The sequence below is a fragment of the Amyelois transitella genome, chromosome 10 (assembly GCF_032362555.1).
Source record: "Amyelois transitella isolate CPQ chromosome 10, ilAmyTran1.1, whole genome shotgun sequence".
NCBI classification, from domain to species: Eukaryota; Metazoa; Arthropoda; class Insecta; order Lepidoptera; family Pyralidae; genus Amyelois; species Amyelois transitella.
The window spans coordinates 7,142,727-7,164,110 of record NC_083513.1 but is presented as its reverse complement, the minus strand read 5'-3'; the positions used below and the strand labels follow the sequence as shown (position 1 = coordinate 7,164,110).

The following is a 21,384-nucleotide window of genomic DNA, read 5'->3' as shown; positions in this document are numbered from 1 at the left end:
TTTTATCATTTTGATAATATGTATATAGAAAGGGTCAACATAAATTTTTTTGTTAAATAACTGAAAAATTGGAGGTAATATATTTTAATGTAGGAGCAGCATAGCTTCTAGCTTGTATATAATGACTATGTAAATGACTAAAACCAGGTAAAAAACAGTTATATTCAAATGTGTTTTTCACACTATAGATATAAATTAACCCTGTATGATAGTATTGCTATAGCAAAATATCTGATTTCGGTGTGAAATGACCTTAATAAGAACAACATTGCGTAATATTTATTGAAATGAAGTTAACCTATGTTGCCTCTACTTCAAGCCTATACGACCAGTTGTCAAGTTAATTAAATCTAGAAATAAAACAAACAAACTTTATAACATAATTTACTCATCTAGTCGTACTATATTCTACACATCTAGAGGGGTCTGTAGGGAAATACTCTTGGCACTTCGTCATCAGTCTCTTCAGGGCTTGGATGTACTTCCTCTGGGTTTCGTCATTCATCACGTGGGCTACATTCTTGGAGAAAATCTTCTCTCTTCCAGTACGGGCGTGGATACCGACCATAGTAACTCCTATAGGCCAGGGAGCGTTGCCGATTGCCATTTGGAGGTAGGAATCGCTTGCCTGGAACAGATTTTTGTCAATACTGGCTCACTGTGCTGAATATTTTTCTCGTATACTATAAACTTATGTTTAATTCTTTCACTCTCTCTCAGCTATTGGTACAAAAAATTAGGGTTAGTCCACACTATTAATCAAGAGAAAACATTAGTTTAAAATAAAACTGCTTCTATAAAATTGGAAAAAATACAACCCACCTTGGGAAACAGCACCATAGAAAAATAATAGGACCACAACATCCATGAATGTCGTAAAAGGCGACTAAGAGATAGGCTTATAAACTTGGGATATTAGGCGACATGCTCACAACCTGTGACCATTTCGAATTCAATTATATCATTAAGCCGTGAATGTGGTCTTTCAGTCTATTTCAAGACTGTTGGCTCTAACTACTGCAAGAGACATAGACGTTATTGTATGTTCATTTAACAGTTTAAAATTTCTTTGTATATTTGGTTTTTAACGAAAAATACCAACCATAATATAATTTCTCTCCAACAAATGTTTAGTGATCTCCATCAGACTGTCACATATGTCATCTGGCAATGTTTTCTTTTTCAACTTCCTCATTAGCGGTTTCAGATATACTTGTGTTTGAGTGAACGTCGCCCGCGCCATTTTGTGCTTCACAGCTGTTTTTTCTGCGCCTGTTGCTGAATTGAGCTGTTGACCCCAAAGCTTTAGTAGAAACTGAAATAAACAAATAATAAATGATAATCATTCGTAAGTTGTGGTTTTCAACAACGGAGAAATTACTTGTGTGCATGTCCATCTTGCTTGCCATTAGATTGCGAACTCAATCTAATGGCAATTGTAATCAAGTTAAAAAAAATAACTTCAAAAGTTTTAGTTTTGCAGTGACAGATAACTATAAAAATTTTTCGTCATCTATAGATTTTATTAAAGTATCACCTACACGCTGTCATAATTATGTTACCAATGTTGGTTATTGCACTGTATGAATGTTTAAAGAGAATATACATATAATTACCTGTAATAACGTCATGATCACATTCATGTCATGATTTCTGTCACCCTGTCCCATGGTTTTGGCCATCTCTTGAATTAATTCATAGGTCACGGAGTCATCCAAAGCATCTTCTTTGAGAGATTTTTCTGTATCACTCTGAAAATGTAAGAAATTTTACTAAGTTTTATTTTTGAACCAATTGTCAGCCTTTGAGGCTAAGCATACCCACACATTTTACATCTGAGCAGGGAAAAACAATGAAATAATGAAAAGTTAAGTCTGGCAACACAGTAGTGAATGTGTATAAAATGTAGGTGAAATAATGTTTCAGTACACTTGTGCACATCTAGTATAATAAAAATAGAAAACACACATACCTGAGTACCAAGTGCCAATATTTCATTCAAATAAGCTTGATCTACTTTATCCATCGCTTCTTGGAAGTCATTTCTGAAACCCTGAAAATATAATTAAAAAAAAATATTAGTTGTAAGCATCTGGATTAGCTGCCTTTGAAGGCAGAAAACACACTTTCTTAATATTTTGAAAAATACAACAATATCCTTACTCTATTTGCTTCAGGCTCTTGTATCTCGATTCTGCGCAGTCTTCTGAATGATTGCAGTTCATTTTCTGCAAACAACAGTATTGGGTGGCCTCTTTCTCGCAGTCTCTTGATGACTTCTGTTCTTGGCAGGGACACAACCTCACTTTGTTCTACTTCGGAAGTCTCTGGTTTTGTACCTGAAAAAATTGGAAATAATGTTAATTTAATAAACAGTCCTTTTATTTCATTTTTATTGACAAATCAAGTACGGCAAAATTATTTAATTTTGCCGTACTTGATTTGTCAATAAAAATTATTATTTTTTAACAGTGAATTACAACAAAACATTTTGGCCAGTATTTCTCTTTTTCTCCTGCCTGATGAGATGATCAAGGTCCACTTTAACCTCAGTCCAGGCATGGTTCATTCAAGCAAGAATTGGTTCATTCTTGATGTCCATCACTTTATAAGAACACTATAAGAAACTACACTACAAGAACGCTAACCTACCTCACCTTTTGTTTAATTGTTTTTTGACTGTATATGTTTTTATTCATACATTTTTTCTTTGCGTTAGACTACAATTAAATTTGTTTTTGTTTTAAAACTCAATTTCAAACAAAAATAACATATACCTTTCTCTGTTTTGCTTTCAGTATCATTATTATCTTCAGCCTCATTCTTACGGGGACCAAATTTTTGAAAATATTCTTCCTGCTCCTTAGCCAATAAATCTCCTCTTTTAAAATACTTTTTAGGTTGAGTTGGATCCTGTAAAATTCATAATAATGATTGCAATAAAAATATGATTATGAAAGATTTAAATGAGGGTTTTAATCATACAGATTAAAATTAGGACATGTGTTTTTTCCAGTTGATGTTGAAGTGACTTAAAATTTAATTATGTACTGACAACTAAGACTACATTTTATGGCTAAGATAAATATATAGAAAAGGACAGGACAAGGTGGCCTAGGACAGATCCACATTCACATACAGGATTTCGTAAAAGGCGACTAAGGGATGGGCTTATAAACTTGGGATTCTACTTTTGGGCAATGGGCTTGCAACCCATCACTATTTTAATCTCAATTCTATCATTAGCCAACAAGCTGAACATGACCTATCAGTCTTTTCAAGACTTTGTGTTGGCTTCGTCGTCCCCGCATGGGATAAGGACGTAATTTAAAGTATAAAAAGAGATAAAGAATTTCGGTTAAAAAGTGCGCACCCTTTCCGACACTCTGCCCAGAATTACCTCTACCATAACAGTAAACTGATTAATAATAAGTAAATTTACATTTGAACTTACAATTATTTTCTTTTCCTCGAGCAGCTTTCGCTTTTTCGCAATTTCAGCTTTAAGAATTTCCATTTAAAAAATTATAATCGCTGGTCAACAAAAAACAAAATAAACATTTATGTACTTATTTTTAATGGATGGACTTTCCCGAAGTAGGTAAGTTCTTTTCTTTCCTACAGTTCTTTTCCTTTGATTGATTTGAAATGACAGTTGATACTTGGATTTGACATTGACATTTTTTTTGTTTATGTTTATTCGTTCGTTTTACTGAATAGTCAAAAGGCACTAGCCGATGCAGCCAAGTCTTAAGCAAAATAAATTAATTACAAGAAAAGTGGTGGAACAAATAAAAAAGAAATAACAATGGACTAGGAGATCTTGAGTAATAAAATATCATAAAATTATTAAATCTTTAAATATTGTTTAAATACCTACATATTTTCTGCTAAACCACGTTAAGTTCAATGAGACCTTGAACGAAAATAGAAACAAACACTGATGTGACATCGTGCCGCTCCCTTCACAGCCCGGGAACCCTATAAAAGCACGAGCGCGCACGCCGGGCCTTTGCCTTGTACTACTGATTTTGACTTTATTACACTATTTTAAACTTTCGATAGTGGATCTAAAAGTGGAAGTGGGTGAGTATCGGGTACCTACATATTGTTTTATTATTTAAATTATTTATGCCTTACAATACAATGACGATGTGGCCAAATCTATACGCCACAAGTCACAAAAATAAAAATTAAATTCACGCGACATTCTCAGTCTTAAACAGCGAAAAACTTAAATTGCGCAAGCAAAGATTTCACGGATTGGAGCTATATATACAACCTTCGACACAATATCGTCGGAGCCGCGGTTTCCCAGGCATAACACCTAGCCTGGCGAAAGATCTTCCCTTTGGTGGCGGTCAAGCCGAATCATCACTCCCGCAACAACGATAAACGTCACCACCAAGATATGAAATTATGTCCATGGCAGTCAAAATTCATTAAATTGACATGACTTTGACAGATGTCAACGTAAGTGGTGTGAGCACAACGATTCGCGGTGGATGGGTGGATGGTGGTCTGTTTTGTTTTGTTTTACCCATAGCCGACCGAAATCGAATAGTTATTTGTTCGGTAAAAAAACTTGTAAAAATGATCTTACAATATTTATTGAAGTTTCATTTAGAAGACTGTTTCAATATACTTTCAGAAAGAGACAGTCTAGGTTACTACTGCATAAACATTGAGTAAGTTTTAAATAATGTAACTATTTATTCGTCGCGAATACTTTCCACATACAAACATATATAGTCACGCTATATACACCTGAGAGTTGGACAGGGTGAACAGTCTTTAAAAGGCTGAAAGGCCATCTTCAACGGTATGGCCTAATATTGGAATCGAGATTCAAGATTTGATATTGTACAATTAATCAGAAATTCTAAGTGGCTTTCTTTTTTAACACAAAATTTTTCACCCCATTACATAAAAAAAAAATATTTTCACCCCAAGTTGATTTTGACTGAAAGAGCTTATTGAGAGTTCATGTTACCCTTAATTCCCTATTGAATCCAAATAAGAAAAAAAACCGTGAATATATTCTGTTACAACATATTTATCAATTACTTTTCTTCCAGTTTTTTGAAATTGTTTGAAACTTACCCTGATGTTGGTGATAAAGTTTTGTGTAGTCCTATTGATAGTTTACCAAATTGCAATGAAGCTATAATTAAAGCTCAACAAAATATCTTAGAACAGGAAGAGTATCAGAGTGCATTATGCGAAATGGATTATAAATACCTAAAAAGAAATGTACATGCTCGATTCTTTGGTCTACCAGTGTGTCCTGAACTTCATAGAACTTTATTTCCCAAAAATATAGACTTAGGATGCTTCCTTAAAGTAACAGGTATGTAATTCTTACAAAATTACTACATAATTAATCTATACTAGTTTATTGTCTAGTATAGTTCAATTATATAACTTTAATTGTTTGTTGATGAGAGCTAAACTTCACTACCATTACTGGTGGCGGTATTTGCTGGCTTCTTACAGTTTGGTGTTGTGTCACTAAATGATGCAGTGAATATAATATTCAAATATAACTCCTATACATTTGAAGTATATACAATCACAATAAAATAAAAATATAATTGTATGTCTTGCAGATAAAAACTGGTGAATTCTTTAAAAATACAAATTACGAAAGGAAAACAATAAAATTTTCTAGAGAACCACATAATATAGCCTGCCTCTATTGATCACCATCATCATCTTAATTAACAGCCAAGTAACAAATGACTATAATTGCAAACAATACATATATATTATCACATCTATATCCCTTGCAGGGTAAACAGAGCCAACAGTCTTAAAAAGACTGATAGGCCACATTCAGCTGTTTGGTTTAATTATAGAATTGAGATTCAAATAGTGACAGGTTGCTAGCCTGTCGCCTAAAAGAAGAATCCCAAGTTAATAAGCCTATCTCTTATTTGCCTCTTCTTAACCACATGGCACATATAGAAAAAAAATATATTTTATTTATTTCAGGTACAGTAGTAAGAGTAACACAGTCTAAAATGCTAGAATATCAGAGGAAGTATGTTTGCATGAAGTGTAGATTTGAGAATGAGATCAAAGCAGACTTTGAACATAGGTACATATTGAGAGCTCCGTCTAAATGTGGCAATACTGAGGTGAGATGCAAAAGCACAACCTTCAATCAAGTGCAAATGGTTTCAAGGGAATATTGTAAGGATTACCAGGAGATAAAAATACAGGTACAATATTAAACAGCACATAATTCTCCACATTTTAAACTGATTTAATCTACATTATTGTATTACATTTAAGTAGTTTTGTTTCAGGAACAAGTAAACAAATTGAGCATCGGTACTATACCTGGGTCAATGTGGGTAGTTCTTGAAAATGACCTTGTAGATTGCTGTAAACCTGGAGATGATGTAAACATTTGGTAAGATGAAATATTTTTACAAACACAGAAAATTTTTGAAAATCATTTAATATCTATAGCCTTTGCCTTGTGCTTTTAAATGATGTTAGTGCCCTGTCTTCCTGGATAGGATTTATGATCCGCCTATTTGGCGCATCCATAATATGTGCGTTTTTAAATCTTACCGGTTGTAGAAAATCTTTGTCTTTAATTACAATTCATGTTAACAGCGGCACAGTTCGCCGTCGTTGGCGCCCTACAGCACAGAACAAGAAGGCGGAAGTGGAACTAGTTTTACAAGCAAACTTTGTAGAAGTGTGCAACTCTCAGAAATCGGACGTCGTTACCGCTGCCCCCGATGTGAAGGAATGTTTCAACGAATTCTGGGCTCAGTTTCATGCCTGCCCTTTGAAGGGAAGAGACCAGATTTTATGCTCAGTTTGTCCACAAGTAAGTTAGCGAAAGTTGTGAAGATTATTCTTTTGCACGTGTGGAATCAAGCATTTACTTTTCCAGCACAAACTGAACACAACTGGCATCACATTTACGAGTACTTCTATTTGATTTTACATGCTTACAAATATAAATTAATTTCACATTGGTCTACGTACAATATTTCTACGAAAAAGATACCGGCACCAATACAAAAAAGAATAGGACCACTACATCTCTTTCCCATGGATGTCGTAAAAGGCGACTAAGGGATAGGCTTATAAAATTGCGATCCTTTTTTTAGGCGATGGGCTAGCAACCTGTCACTATTTGGATCTTAATTCTATCATTAAGCCGAGGAGCTGAACGTGGCCATTCAGTCTTTTCGGGACTACTGGCTCTATCTACCCCGTAAGGGATATAGACGTGACTCTATGTATGTATGTAAAAAGATACGTAATTTACTCGTAATAATATGCAAGATGCTACTATACTTATTTTGACCAACCATTATCTTGCATATTTTTTATTGTCTAGGTGTATGGATTGCATTTGGTGAAGTTAGCAGTACTTCTGACTGTTATAACTGGATCAAACCACATCGTTGAGAGCGAGGTGGAGAAGAAATATAGTGACGACAAACATACAACGAGAGTCAGGGGGCAGTGTCATTTGTTGTTAGTTGGAGATCCTGGTATGTTTTTTATTTTACCTATGTCTTGTTGATATTCCCAAGGAGGGTTAGTATGCCGGCAACGGATAGGTTGCGAAACCTTTATAGTCTACAGCAGATGCCAAGTTATAAGGCATCTGAGAGGAATAGTAATACATAATTTTGAAAGAAAATATTTGGAAATAATAAAGTAAAACACAAATCCGAAAGTAGGTTGAGTTCAAAGAAGGCATTACATGATACGCCTAAAGATGGCGTTAACATGTGTTGTTTTATCAACTTCTATATCACCCGTCAGTCCGGTCTTCGACATCCTCAGTTTTAGCAACCCTGTGCCTCGAGCTAAACATGAGAAAGAGACCTTAAGGAATTTGTCTGAATTTCTGATATATTTCATGTATTTCTTTTGTATAGGCACGGGTAAATCTCAACTACTTCGTGCGGGCGCGGAGTTGACGTCTCGCTCGGTGTTCACTTCAGGCGCTGGTAGCACGAGGGCAGGGCTGACTTGTGCGGCGCTCAGGGTATTTTATTTTCTATGAACAGGCGAATTGAATATGATAACAAGGAAGTATGCAGAAATCGTGGCAAGTGGAAAGAGGTAGTCTCTGCCTACCCCTCCGGGAAAGAGGCGTGATTTTATGTATGTATGTAACAAGGTTTAACATTCCTTCAAGAAACTGGACTGTCTGATAGTGAAAAATCTGAAAGTCTCAGCCTGAGAGGGCAAAGCAGATGAAGATATTCAATGGCTCTTTTTGTTATTCATTAGTATTAGTTCATTGTTGGTAGACTTAAGAATTTTACATAACTATTTGATCGATATATTTATGCATGCTAAAAATTATTTACGACGTCACTTGCATTGATTCGATAACTCTTTGTAATTCATCCTACTTTTGGTATGGTGAAAAAAAAAATCATTTATGAAAACGATATAGCTTAGTGTTGTCCTATTATATGGAAGTCGGTATAAGTGTACAGTATGCAGAAATCGTGGCAAGTGGAAAGAGGTAGTCTCTGCCTACCCCTCCGGGAAAGAGGCGTGATTTTATGTATGTATGTAACAAGGTTTAACATTCCTTCAAGAAACTGGACTGTCTGATAGTGAAAAATCTGAAAGTCTCAGCCTGAGAGGGCAAAGCAGATGAAGATATTCAATGGCCCTTTTTGTTATTCATTAGTATTAGTTCATTGTTGGTAGACTTAAGAATTTTACATAACTATTTGATCGATATATTTATGCATGCTAAAAATTATTTACGACATCACTTGCATTGATTCGATAACTCTTTGTAATTCATCCTACTTTTGATATAGCTTAGTGTTGTCCTATTATATGGAAGTCGGTATAAGTGTACGTTTTTTTTACAGGAAGATGGTGAATGGCAGTTAGAAGCCGGTGCGTTAGTTCTATCCGATGGCGGCGTTTGTTGTATCGACGAGATCTCTCAGCTGCGGGAACACGACCGCACTGCCATACACGAGGCCATGGAGCAACAGACTATATCCATTGCTAAGGTATTTCTGCCACAGATCATATGAAACAAATTGGCACAGTTTCAAAGCCCAGTTTACAGTTAGGGAAGACATTGTTACCGTGCACTTTCGGGGATTTAAACGAGAAATGTGAATAGGGCCTCGGAGGTTTCGGTCTTATGTTAAATTGTACATTGACTCGGCGCACGCGCAACACAGGAAATCCATAGAAATTTGGCGTTCCCTTGGAAATTATCTATTAGTGCTCTCCTACACTTAGGAATACAATATTTAAATTAACCCATTGGATTTGACTGTAAGATGTCATCACGAATGTGTAGTAATATGTTGATTTTCATGATATTTATTCCAGGCTGGCATAGTATGCAAATTGAACACTCGCTGTGCCATCATAGCTGCTTGCAATCCTAAAGGCCGCTACGAGATTGACCAGCCGCTCAGTGTGAACGTGTCGCTTGGAACTCCACTGCTAAGTAGGTAAATAAATATGTTATTTAGAAATCTAACAAGGTAGACAGAGACCGTGATTGAGATTCAGATAGTAACAGATTGCAAGTCAATCGACCATATGATAATAACATTATTCAATGAGAAATTTATCTTGACCTTAAAATTGACTAAGTAAAGGTTCCCCTGGTCGCTGAAGCTTTCATTAAACGTGCATATGCTTACTATAAAATATTTTTCCAATCTAGAGGAATTGAGTTTCATTTTTTTTGGTTTATAAAATTAAAAAAATTTCATGAATATAACTTTAGTTTTTGACACAACCTAACGAATAAGGTAACGTCCGAGCCGTCAAGAGGCAAACATTAAAAATCTAACCGCCGTCAGTAATTTTAATCTAAATATTATAAATAATGTTATATTTTTATTTGTGCAATGATTTTTATAAAACATAAACTGTGATGAACAAAAGTGTGAAATTTAATTTACAAAAAGTTTGAAATTCGTGAAGTTATAGACAAAAACATTTCAAGAAATTCAAAATTCAGTCGTTGTCCCTGACCTACCGCAACCCGCAGAGTCGTCGCTGTGTGAATCATCATATCACCGAGCGCATCGCGGAGGCCAGCTACATACGTACTCAAGTTATCAAAGGATCTGTTAAGCGATCTGTTGAGCGAGCTGTTTGCAGTCGATATCAACATCATATTGGGAAAAATGACCACTTTATGCGATGGATGTAAAATTATAATTGAGGATGAAATGTGCGTTAAATGTGGTGTTTGTAATCAGTTTTATGATCTTGTCTGTGCTAATATTTCTACACAAATTTTTAAAACAATGACCAAAAGTCAGAAGGATGCATGGAACTGTGTGATATGTAAGAGTAAACAGCCCAAAAAGGACAACACAAATACTCCGGTTCGAACTTCATTTGACGGTGGTGTTACTATGCATCGAGGCGCAGCTACAAAAAGTCCCGTTTACCTGGATTTGTCAATATATGAACAAACAAATGAAAATAGCACAATACCTTCTGATAGCGAACATGAAGACCAATTACAAGATCTCAAAAAAGAAATAGTAGAATTAAAAGAGAAATTAAAATTAGCAAATCAAAAAATTTCGGGATTATTAATGGAAAATGGCAACCTAAAACAAATGATAACAGATTTTAAAACTGTACATAAAACTTCAGAAAATCTTTCGTCTACGAAAAAAGGGAAACAGACATCGAATAATACTAAAAAAGCAAAAAATAATTTGGAAGGCCAAGAAAATACAGAAAAAAGGAGCAATATAAAGAATCAAAACCCTCTGACAATAAACCAAAAACCTGAAAATGTTACCAAAAAAATATGTATGATAAGTAGTAATAAGAATATTAAAATGGTCTCCATTGCCCAAAAACATTTTGGCGATTGTAATTTATGTCACTATCTTAAACCAAATTGTGGAATAAATAATCTGATTGATAATTTAGACACTAAATTGGAGGGATTTACACACAGAGATTGCTGTATAATTTTTATAGGAGAAGAGGATTTCAAGACCACTAATAATTATTTTGACTTGGTATTGAATCTAAGAGAGACGCTAAAAGTAATTACTCATACTAATATTGTTATATGTTTGCCGACTTTTGTATGTAATAATAGTTCAACAATATTCAACTGGAGATTGGAGTGTTTCAATAATTTATTATATCTGGACATACACACACATAACTATGCCTATTTGTTAGATTCTAATTTAAATCTCACCTACGACTGTGACATGTTCTCAGTCCGATATGGTACAATTAAAAACAAAGGTATGAAAAAAATATTTGATGACCTGAAAGAACTAGTATTTAGTATAGTGACCGAGGATGACGTTAAAAACACCGAATTTGAAGACACAATTGTTAATACGTGTACAAATTTTTTTCGCAAATCAATCCAAGGGAAATAAATTAACTATCTTACATCAAAATATTGCGGGATTGTTAAATAAATCAGATTTGTTAACTGTAAATATAGAAGTATTAGCTGACCAGAAGATTGACATTGACATTATTTGCATATCGGAGCATTTTATACGGTCTGGTGAAGAAGATGAAATAGAACTTTCAAATTATGTTCCTGCAGCCATATATGCGAGACCGGATATTAAACGTGGTGGAACTTGTATATTATTAAAAAAATATTTTCGATACAATGAGTTGCATTATATAGCTGAACTGTCTGTACCTGGTGTTGTAGAATGCTGTGCAACGGAATTAATCCAATATCAAATGGTAATATTGTGTATATACAGACCATCTACTTCAAAAGATTTTGACATTTTTTATGAAAAATTAGATTTAATTTTAAAGACATTATATAATAAAAATTCTTATAAAAATATAATAATGTGTGGGGATTTTAACATTAATGTACTGGTAAAAAATAATTTATCTCAAGACTTTGAATATTTTCTCATGAATTACAATCTTCAATTACAAATCAAAGAAGTTACAAGACCAAGCTCTCAAACTTGTCTTGATAATTTTGCTCACAATTTACGGGATCAATGCAACAGTCAAGTAATTGATTTTGCTTTGTCGGATCACACAGCCCAAATTTTAGAGATCCCCATTAATAAAATTAATGAATTATATAACTGGCGTGTAAAAAGGAGAAATTTGTCAAATGAGCATATGAATTTATTTAAAAAATACATAAAATCTTTCCCTTTTGAGGGCATTTACAGTACAAACGATATCAATACAGCGTTTGATTATTTCTTTGATAATTTCAAAATGATCTATGATCTTTGCTTTCCCTTTAAAATTCAAACCGTTAACCGAAATAAAAAGAATTTGCGGTGGGTTTCAAAGGGGATTAAAATTTGTTCTAAAAAGAAAAGACTGCTGTTATGGAAACATAGAATAGCGCCATCCAGTCAGTCTAAAATAAACTTAGTTAATTATTCCAAAAAATTAAAAAAAATTATAAATATGACACAAAGGGTTCAAAATTCTTCATATATTAGTAATTCCCAAAATAAATCCAAGGCAACTTGGCAAATCATAAATAATAAAAATAACAAAAAAGACTTTATTTTAGAGATTGAAAATGAAGGAAACATAGTATCAGAACCAATTTTAATGGCAGACACTTTTAATACTTATTTTATTGACAAAATTGAAAATTCCTCTAATAACTTACAAGATAAGGTAGATCTAAAGGCTCAACCGCAGTCTATGTTCTTGTTGCCAATTATGGTCGAAGAAATTATTAAAATTATAAAAACATTAAAAAATACCAACAGTACTGGATATGATGATATCTCCACAAAAGCTGTAAAGTTTGTCTGCGAGGATATTGCAGATCATTTAGCTCACTTGATAAATATGTCTATATCGGCTGGTGTTTATCCTGATAATTTAAAGCCGACAATTATAATACCACTCCATAAAACAGGAGATAAAAAACGCATGTCCAACTATAGACAAATAGCGCTAGGGTCTATCTTTACAAAAATATTTGAAAAATACTTGTACAACGCTCTTTATAATTACTTGACGAAATATGATATTTTATGCGACGAACAAAAGGGATTCAGGAAAAACAAAACCATCAATATGGCAATATATGACTTAATTGAAATTGTTATGAAAAATGTAGATAATCGTAATCCTGTTTGTGTTATGTATACTGATATGACACAAGCTTTTGACTATGTCAATCGTAAAAGACTGATAAACAAATTAGATAAGTATGGAATAAGAGGAAATGTATTAAACTTAATAAAGTCTTACTTAAATAATAGAATGCAATGTGTAAAATTAACTAGTCTATGTCATAAAACAAAACAAGAAACAAATAATGTGTCAAACTATAAACTAAACAGATTTGGCGTTCCTCAAGGAAGTGTCCTAGGACCGTTACTGTTCCTCATTTATATAAATGATTTGCCTTTGAACATTAAGCAAAATATGGTTTTATTCGCTGATGACAGTACTGCTGTGATAAAATGCGTTGACCCGAATTGTTATGAATTGGACGTAAATAATACATTAAATGATATAATTAAATGGTTAGACATAAATAATTTGAAAATCAATTTGCAAAAAACAAAACTAATGCATTTTTACAACAAAAAACTACCTTTAAATATTTGTGTGAAATACAATAATCTGAACATAGAAGAAGTGCAAGAAACTAGATTTTTAGGACTTAAAGTTGATAGCAAATTAATAGTCCAAGATCCCAGAGCCGTAAGACACAACTTATTTTCTAAAGAATGGATCTTTCGATTCTCAGTAGGTCTTTCATGTACTTTTAATACCTGCATGTTTGTGAGACTTGCCCAGTGACACCTGCGCAGGTACCAGGCGAGAAAGGTAACTAAAAATCACAGTTACTTAACTTAAATTTTTATGACTGATTTTTATATATATTTTATAGACTATTACTCTGAAGTCATATCAGAGAAGTCAGACGCTTTCCATGCGCCAGAACTTTTGTCAGACGCTTTAAAGCTCTATCAAAAAAAAATTAACTTAATTTATTTTTAAATGTCTGACTTTTATATATGTTATTCAGATAACTATTACAAAGTTGTATTAAATCAGTCAGACAGTTTGTAATGACCAAACACCCCTTAAACACAAGAATTACTCAGCCTCGAGTATGAGCGCGATAGCACAATGCGCATGCGCGTCAGAGTAAAATATCTAATATTTGAAAAGTACTTACTGTTTTCAATTTCATATTTTTGCATATCTATTCAAATACGATGAAATTAATAATTAAAATAATAATTAATCATTTTTAAAATAATATAATATATTGCATACTGTATATAAAAATAAAAATGTAAAAAAAATTCTCTATTTGTTTCAGTCAAAATATTAAATGTACAGACAAAATATTTTTACCGTATGATTATATGTAGTATTTTGATTTTCAGTTTTTTTAATAAATACTCAAACAACACAAAAAAAAATATTTTTAATAAAAATTAATATATATCTTGTTATTGTTGGGACTCGAACCCGGACCGCCAACTTCACAGTCTCACGCGCTAACCACTGGACCATCGAAGCCGTTGCGGTGGTGTCGAAATTAAAGTAGTCTATATCCCTTGCGGAGAAGACAGAGCCAACAGTCTTGAAAAGACTAAATGGCCACGTTCAGCTATTTGGCTTAATGATAGAATTGAGATTCAAATAGTGATAGGTTGCTCGCCCATCGCCTAAAAAAGAATCCCAAGTTTGTAAGGCTATCCCTTAGTCGCCTTTCACTTATATTTATATGTTATAGGTTTACTATTACTATACTATTTTTTAATTGTTTATGATTTTATTTTTACGGAATATTCTGCCAGGAACGACAATCTAACTGATGATGAGGACGATGACTTGAGTGGACAGTATAGAGATTTAATAAATGATGAAAATTCAAATGATTATTTTGATGATGAAGATGATAAAGAGACAATAAAATAATTATTCAATTGATTAATCATAATTAATTATTTTTTTATTGAAATTATTATAATAGATATATTTTTTTAAATAAATTAAAAATCATTCTTTTTGAAAGGCTATTGCTACAAAAAAATTCATTTTCCCCTATTTATATGCAATATATTATATTATTTTAAAAATGATTAATTATTATTTTAATTATAAATTTCATCGTATTTGAATAGATATGCAAAAATATAAAATTGAAAACAGTAAGTACTTTTCAAATATTAGATATTTTACTCTGACGCGCATGCGCATTGTGCTATCGCGCTCATACTCGAGGCTGAGTAATTCTTGTGTTTAAGGGGTGTTTGGTCATTACAAACTGTCTGACTGATTTAATACAACTTTGTAATAGTTATCTGAATAACATATATAAAAGTCAGACATTTAAAAATAAATTAAGTTAATTTTTTTTTGATAGAGCTTTAAAGCGTCTGACAAAAGTTCTGGCGCATGGAAAGCGTCTGACTTCTCTGATATGACTTCAGAGTAATAGTCTATAAAATATATATAAAAATCAGTCATAAAAATTTAAGTTAAGTAACTGTGATTTTTAGTTACCTTTCTCGCCTGGTACCTGCGCAGGTGTCACTGGGCAAGTCTCACAAACATGCAGGTATTAAAAGTACATGAAAGACCTACTGAGAATCGAAAGATCCATTCTTTAGAAAATAAGTTGTGTCTTACGGCTCTGGGATCTTACTCTATAACATGGGATTCTCACATTGAATCAATATGTAAAAAGTTACATAAATCAGCTTATGCATTATTCAGATTATCCAAAAAAGTCAAATTGGATGTTACACTTGTAGCTTACCACGGTATGGTAACGCCACATTTAAGTTATGGTGTAATATTTTGGGGTAACTCACGTGAAAATGACAAAGTATTTAAAGCTCAAAAAAGATGTCTCAGATCAATGTGTGGACTAAAGTCAATGGAAAGTTGTGTACCTATTTTTAAAACACTTAAACTTTTAACACTACCCTGTGTTTATATAATGGAAATATGTATTTTTGTTAAATCTAATCCGCACTTATTTCAAAAATTAATAGACACTAGAAAGAGACCAAATAATTTGAGATCCCAATATCAACTAAAACTGGCAACTGGAGGTCATAAGACTGCTATGCTTGGCAAGAGTGTGATTGGTATGGCTCCTATTATTTTTAACAAATTACCGGATTATCTAAAAAAATTGGACATAGTAACATTTAAAAAGGAAATAAAATTATTACTAACTGCTAAGTGCTATTATAGCGTCAATGACTTTTCAAAAGATATTGTGACATAATTATTATATTTTATTTTTATTAAATATTAATTGATGACATTATTGCTAAATATATATTATTTTTAATTAAGTATAAATTAAGGCGAAATTTTGATTTTTAATTTATTATTGAATGATTTAAATTAAAAAAAATTATCTGACTGAATTATTGTACGTCTTGTGAAGACAGATCACAGTGACACGAACTGTTTTGTATCATCTTTTCTACCTGTGTTTCCGCAATAAAGAGATTTGATTTGATTTGATTTGATTTAACCTTTTTCCACTCTTTCCGTGGGTTTGGCATCATTAGTTTAAAAAAATCTAACTTGATGTCTGTTTCTTTTTATTTCAGATTTGATTTAATTTTTATATTGCTGGACTCCAAAAACAAAACTTGGGATAAACTTGTGTCGTCTTACATTTTATTTGGAGGCGCAAATGCAGGAGACTCGAAGAAACGGTGGAGTCTAGAAAAATTGCAGGTGCATTATACCTACCATAATAATTATAACAATTTATTATTACCAATTGTAGCGAATGAAGGGTCAGGTTATTTACCTAGTATACTCGAAACATACTCTTTTATAATGGCTCTTTTCTGAGTTATGCATATTACTTAGATTTAAGATCTTGGCAAAGGCAAACATCATGAGGATGATGATTTATGATATTCTAACATTCTGACATACATATTGTGTCGTTTAGGTAAAAAGTCGCAGGTAAGAGTGATGAACCAAAACGCTGAACTTTGCCTTTATATAGCCACGTCTATTTCCCTTACCGGGTAGACAGAACTAACAGTCCTGAAAAGCCACATTCAGCTGCATGGCTTAATGATGGAATTCAAATAGGGATAGATTGCTAGCCCATCGCCTATAAGAAGAGTCCCAAGCTTATTAGCCTTTCCCTTAGTCGCCTTTTACGACATTCATAGGAAAGATATGGAGTGGTCATATTCTAAAGAGCTGGAAACCACATGGCACCATTTCTAAATTGATGCAAATACGAGTATATATTTTTCTACTCCTTAATTAATTTTCTTGTAAATGATTCACAGATGTACATTAGTTTGGTCGGGCCAAGATCTGTGGAGATGACCAAATCAGCAAACATCATACTTCAATCGTATTACATGATGCAACGGAAGTCTGAATACAGGGATCCTTCTAGAACAACTGTGAGAATGTTGGACAGTCTTGTGAGGTAAGACCAATATAATCAATGTATAAGATCGAGTGTTTATATATTAAATATTTTTACAAAAAACTGTAAGGGGGCGATTAAAGAAGATTAACAAAAATAAAAAAATAAAAAATTTTGGTCTGTCTGGCTGTCTGGCGAAATTTTTCCTTCAAAACTACTCAACAGATTTGAACATGGTTTTGGATTACATAATTTAGTTAAAGCTAGAATTTCTACTATTATTATCAGTTGGATATCGTAGCAAGTATTAATGGGTTTATAAGAACAAAAGAAAAATATGGCAAAGGAAAATAATATAAAATTAATTAAAAGTCTAAAATAATTGTAGTTTTATAATGGTCTAGATAATTGTAGTTTTAGGTTCCAAAATAATGGACACCAGTGGCAGCGCACTGTTTTCTAGTCTAATTAGTAAGGAAGGTTCCTAACTCTGTCATCTTAGTTTGTTTCCTGAAACTTTCCTTGCCATTACTTCTGAGCTGGGGGACCACATTTGCGTTATTTATAACTGTTTCAAAAATATAAAACAACCAGATTCTTTTTAATGATAATTATTTAAAAAGGATTTGTTTTCTTTTTATTTTTGCAGGCTATCACACGCCCATTGTCGACTGATGTATCGGACCACTATACTACCAATGGACGCCATTATGGCAGTGTCTCTTGTTGATCTGTCAATGCAAGATTGCACCTTAGATGACACAGTTGATGCCCTGCATTCAACATTTGAAAAGTACCCGGATATGGAATATCTATCTAGAGCCAAGAATCTCCTAACCAAATTAAACTTGTACGAAATATGGAAAGATGAATTATTGTACTACGCCAAGTTATTACAAGTAGATCACAAAACTCTAGAAACTTGTGTCGATACAGGAAATAATAAGTTATTTGCGAAATATGATGACGTAGCAGATGAGAACATTCCACTTTCTTCATCAATAGTTACTAGTTCATATTTTAAGGTGAATAAAAGAATAGAGGAAAATAGTGATATATTTGTAGAGAAAGAGAATGAAGACTCAAGAAACCGTTTTAAAGATAAACAAGTGAATGAAAGACTTGCTGTAACATTGAAAAAACATGCAGCGATGAACAAAAGCGAAAAGAAACCGCCGATTGTGCAAAAGAAAACACGCAAACGAAAAGAAGTAACAGTAAATGTTAATTCAATAAAAAATAAAAACTCTAAAAAAGCTAAAAGAAAAGTCAATGCTGAAGCAGATGTTATGGAAAGTGATGATGACTTTGATGATACAAATGCTATTTTAAATGCTGTTCCCAGTGTTAATGATGTTTTCAAGAATTTGGGAATAGATTTTAATATTGACAATGATGAGGATGATACACAAAATCATGATTATGAAGAAAAATCAAGTGAAGATATACATTACAACAAACCCAAAGAGATGGATAGAGAAATCAATTCAAATGAATCCATCAATATAAAACTACAATCGAAAGAGGTATTAAATAAAAAACAAATCAGAAATACATCAAGTACAATAAGTAAACTAAAACAATTTGAGTTTGTAGAAAAAGATTTGAGTATATATGAAGAAAAAGCGGAAGTCTCTAGTAATAAAGTTGTAGTTAAACTAGAAAAAAGTGAAGAAAGTACTTCAAGTGATTCCACAAAACAAAAGCCATCAGTATCAAGTTCTCAAATATCCATGTTTGAAAGTTCTGACTGTGATATAGATATTGATCTTTAATATATTTATTGTGATTATTAATCATGGAGTTAATAAAACTATGTTATTTATCAATTAATTTTATTTACATGAATATTTACAGTTCCACAACAGTTTTGTAACTCCTAAAAGGCTATATATATTTGCAGTATATCCCAGGAGAAATTAATAATGAGTTATTTTACCAACCTAACAAATATTGTTACCCTGGTTTATTTAGAACAAGGTTCAGGTAAAAGTTTTAACAGCAAATTAAATAAATAAATATTTACCAGACAAATTACATATATTGTGTTAACCAAGTAAGTTTGAGACTTTGGTTACAAGATACCAATTCAACGATACTATATTTTACTGCTTAGAAAATATTAAAAAGGCTTACGGCCTTTAACTTTAAAACCATGTGTTATTCGTTAGACTCTGCAGAACCTTTGTACGGGTCTGTTGCATAGTTCTCAATCAATAAATTTTTAAATCTTCTGGCTGTGATTCCAATGCTTTCTTCTTTTGCAACAATATTCATAATTTCCACTCTTGCTATGTACAAATGGTTGGGATTCTTTGGACTGACCATTTTTATAACATCTATTTCATCATCAACTTTTACCTGTAATCAAGAAAATATAGTCAATTCAGAATGTGAATTGTTTTTCATGGCTGATGACAATGGTGAACCAATTCATATGAAATTTTTACCCGTAACTTCTGCTGCGTGAATTAAACGCCAACTACAAGCGCAAATTCAGCACCATTTACAAAAGAATATAGGTTTTTTGTAAATCCAATGGGAACTTTGGTATATACTGGGATGAAAGGTACCCTACATCTTTCTTAAGGTTTTTTACCATGTATTCAGTAACCATAGATAAAGTATGATGAGGCAACAAACAAACTTACTTTTACATTAAAAATATAAGTTGGAATTTGCAATGCAGTTCAAGTTCAAAGTTCAAGAACTGAGGTCAAACCTAGGCAAATTTTATGCAGGTGTCACAAGTAACCTAGGGGCTAGCCTATTAGAATATGAGACACCTGCTGTCATAATTAATATTTTCTTGTAATACTTACTGAAGCACTTTTCTTTAACAGTTTCTTGCCATTTACTCTTATTTTGCTTTCATAGAACAACTGTTCAATTTTGCTGAAATGAGATAAATCAAGTTTATACCACATTTATTTACACACAGACGGAAATGTGTGTATGTATATTTGTTAAGAGCTGACTTACTTTCTAGCTACTCCTAAAGCTGATTTGAGAATAGCATCTGTTCTCAACGAAGTTGTACTAAATTTAACTAATTTGGAGTCTTTCGAGAGTGAGGCATCTTCATCAAAATCCTCATCTTCATCATCTGAGTCCAACTCTCTTTTCTAGAATAAAATTATCATAAATTGAATAAGATTGTTCAATAATAATTTTTGTAACAACGTACAAATTATAAAAGAAAGTGTTACAGCAATATAGTATAGGCATTAACATGTAATTATGTAGCTTTTTCACTTAAATAATTTCAATGAATTTATTCTTAGATGTTTGTCTACTTTACACTGGTAGGAAATATCCTAATTCCACTTTAGTTTATTATATACTAGATAATGGATTATAAATAATTCAATGGGTTTTATTAATAAGAAAGTTACCTTTTTTGACATACTTCGATTAGAATTGTAAATAATTGGAATTTGCGGAACAAACATGGTTGAGGTTATGTTTAAATTTTTGTGAATAACACTATGTATATTTTTCTTTACAACTTGTTTTCTTATAGAACAAAATACGGGAAAGGCTTGCCTTCTTAATAAATTCATTTTCAAGATATTTATTTAGTGGTTAATAAATTAGAGGACTTTTATTTGTTACACAATAGAAAACATTGGCGAAAAGTTATTTTCCCGTTTGTGTCAATGTCAAGCTGTCAATTTAAATATGCATAGCAAGTAGGAATTCATTTCCATGAAACTGAAAACTAATATACAAAAGTAAAGTAAATACAGTTGTTATATTCTACAGTTCAAATTATCTAAACAAGTAGGACCTCAGAGAATCGAGTTCATTTTAAATTAAGAAAGTCGGACCAATTTTTTCTAATGCCAATTTTCGCATAGGTACTATCACTATCATGTTCCTAATACTTAGTACATCATTAGGTATCACTACTTATTATAGTCCCTTTATTTTCTCTGTCTGTTGGAAAAAGTGTTTTCTGAGAAAGGTTTAAATTTATAAATGCTACCCCTGCGTAGCCTGAACGGGTCGCT

The 21,384-nt window shown here is 32.6% G+C and overlaps 3 protein-coding genes across 5 annotated transcripts; 1 reads left to right on the top strand and 2 right to left on the bottom strand.

The window, feature by feature from the left end:
- Positions 1-370: 370 nt before the first annotated feature.
- Positions 371-3,638, bottom strand: LOC106136389 (pre-mRNA-splicing factor 18). The gene is made up of 7 exons (XM_013336920.2): positions 3,455-3,638; positions 2,778-2,913; positions 2,164-2,339; positions 1,973-2,053; positions 1,617-1,751; positions 1,103-1,315; positions 371-628 (listed from the first exon to the last, which is right to left on the bottom strand). Exons 1-7 carry the CDS (start codon positions 3,515-3,517, stop codon positions 389-391), a joined length of 1,044 nt encoding a protein of 347 aa, XP_013192374.1. The 5' UTR covers positions 3,518-3,638; the 3' UTR covers positions 371-388.
- An 857-nt stretch (positions 3,639-4,495) lies between these two features.
- On the top strand, positions 4,496-19,196 carry LOC106136408 (DNA helicase MCM9). Of its 3 annotated transcripts, none has more exons than XM_013336952.2 (12): positions 4,496-4,688; positions 5,079-5,350; positions 5,995-6,224; positions 6,312-6,418; positions 6,628-6,847; positions 7,367-7,523; positions 7,917-8,026; positions 8,877-9,023; positions 9,355-9,479; positions 16,581-16,710; positions 17,286-17,431; positions 18,021-19,196. In XM_013336952.2, the coding sequence occupies exons 1-12, from the start codon at positions 4,594-4,596 to the stop codon at positions 19,144-19,146; spliced, it is 2,865 nt and encodes a 954-aa protein (XP_013192406.1). In that variant the 5' UTR covers positions 4,496-4,593; the 3' UTR covers positions 19,147-19,196. The 3 variants fall into 3 exon arrangements, with proteins under 3 accessions (XP_013192406.1, XP_060802181.1, XP_060802180.1); XM_060946197.1 differs by lacking the exon at positions 4,496-4,688 and adding an exon at positions 4,754-4,822; XM_060946198.1 differs by lacking the exon at positions 5,079-5,350 and having other exon boundaries at positions 4,553-4,688.
- Positions 19,197-19,216: 20 nt separating this feature from the next.
- LOC106136407 (uncharacterized) lies at positions 19,217-21,044 on the bottom strand. Its single transcript, XM_013336951.2, has 4 exons — positions 20,767-21,044; positions 20,354-20,496; positions 20,194-20,266; positions 19,217-19,732 (listed from the first exon to the last, which is right to left on the bottom strand). Exons 1-4 carry the CDS (start codon positions 20,932-20,934, stop codon positions 19,532-19,534), a joined length of 585 nt encoding a protein of 194 aa, XP_013192405.1. The 5' UTR covers positions 20,935-21,044; the 3' UTR covers positions 19,217-19,531.
- Between the last annotated feature and the right edge of the window lie 340 nt (positions 21,045-21,384).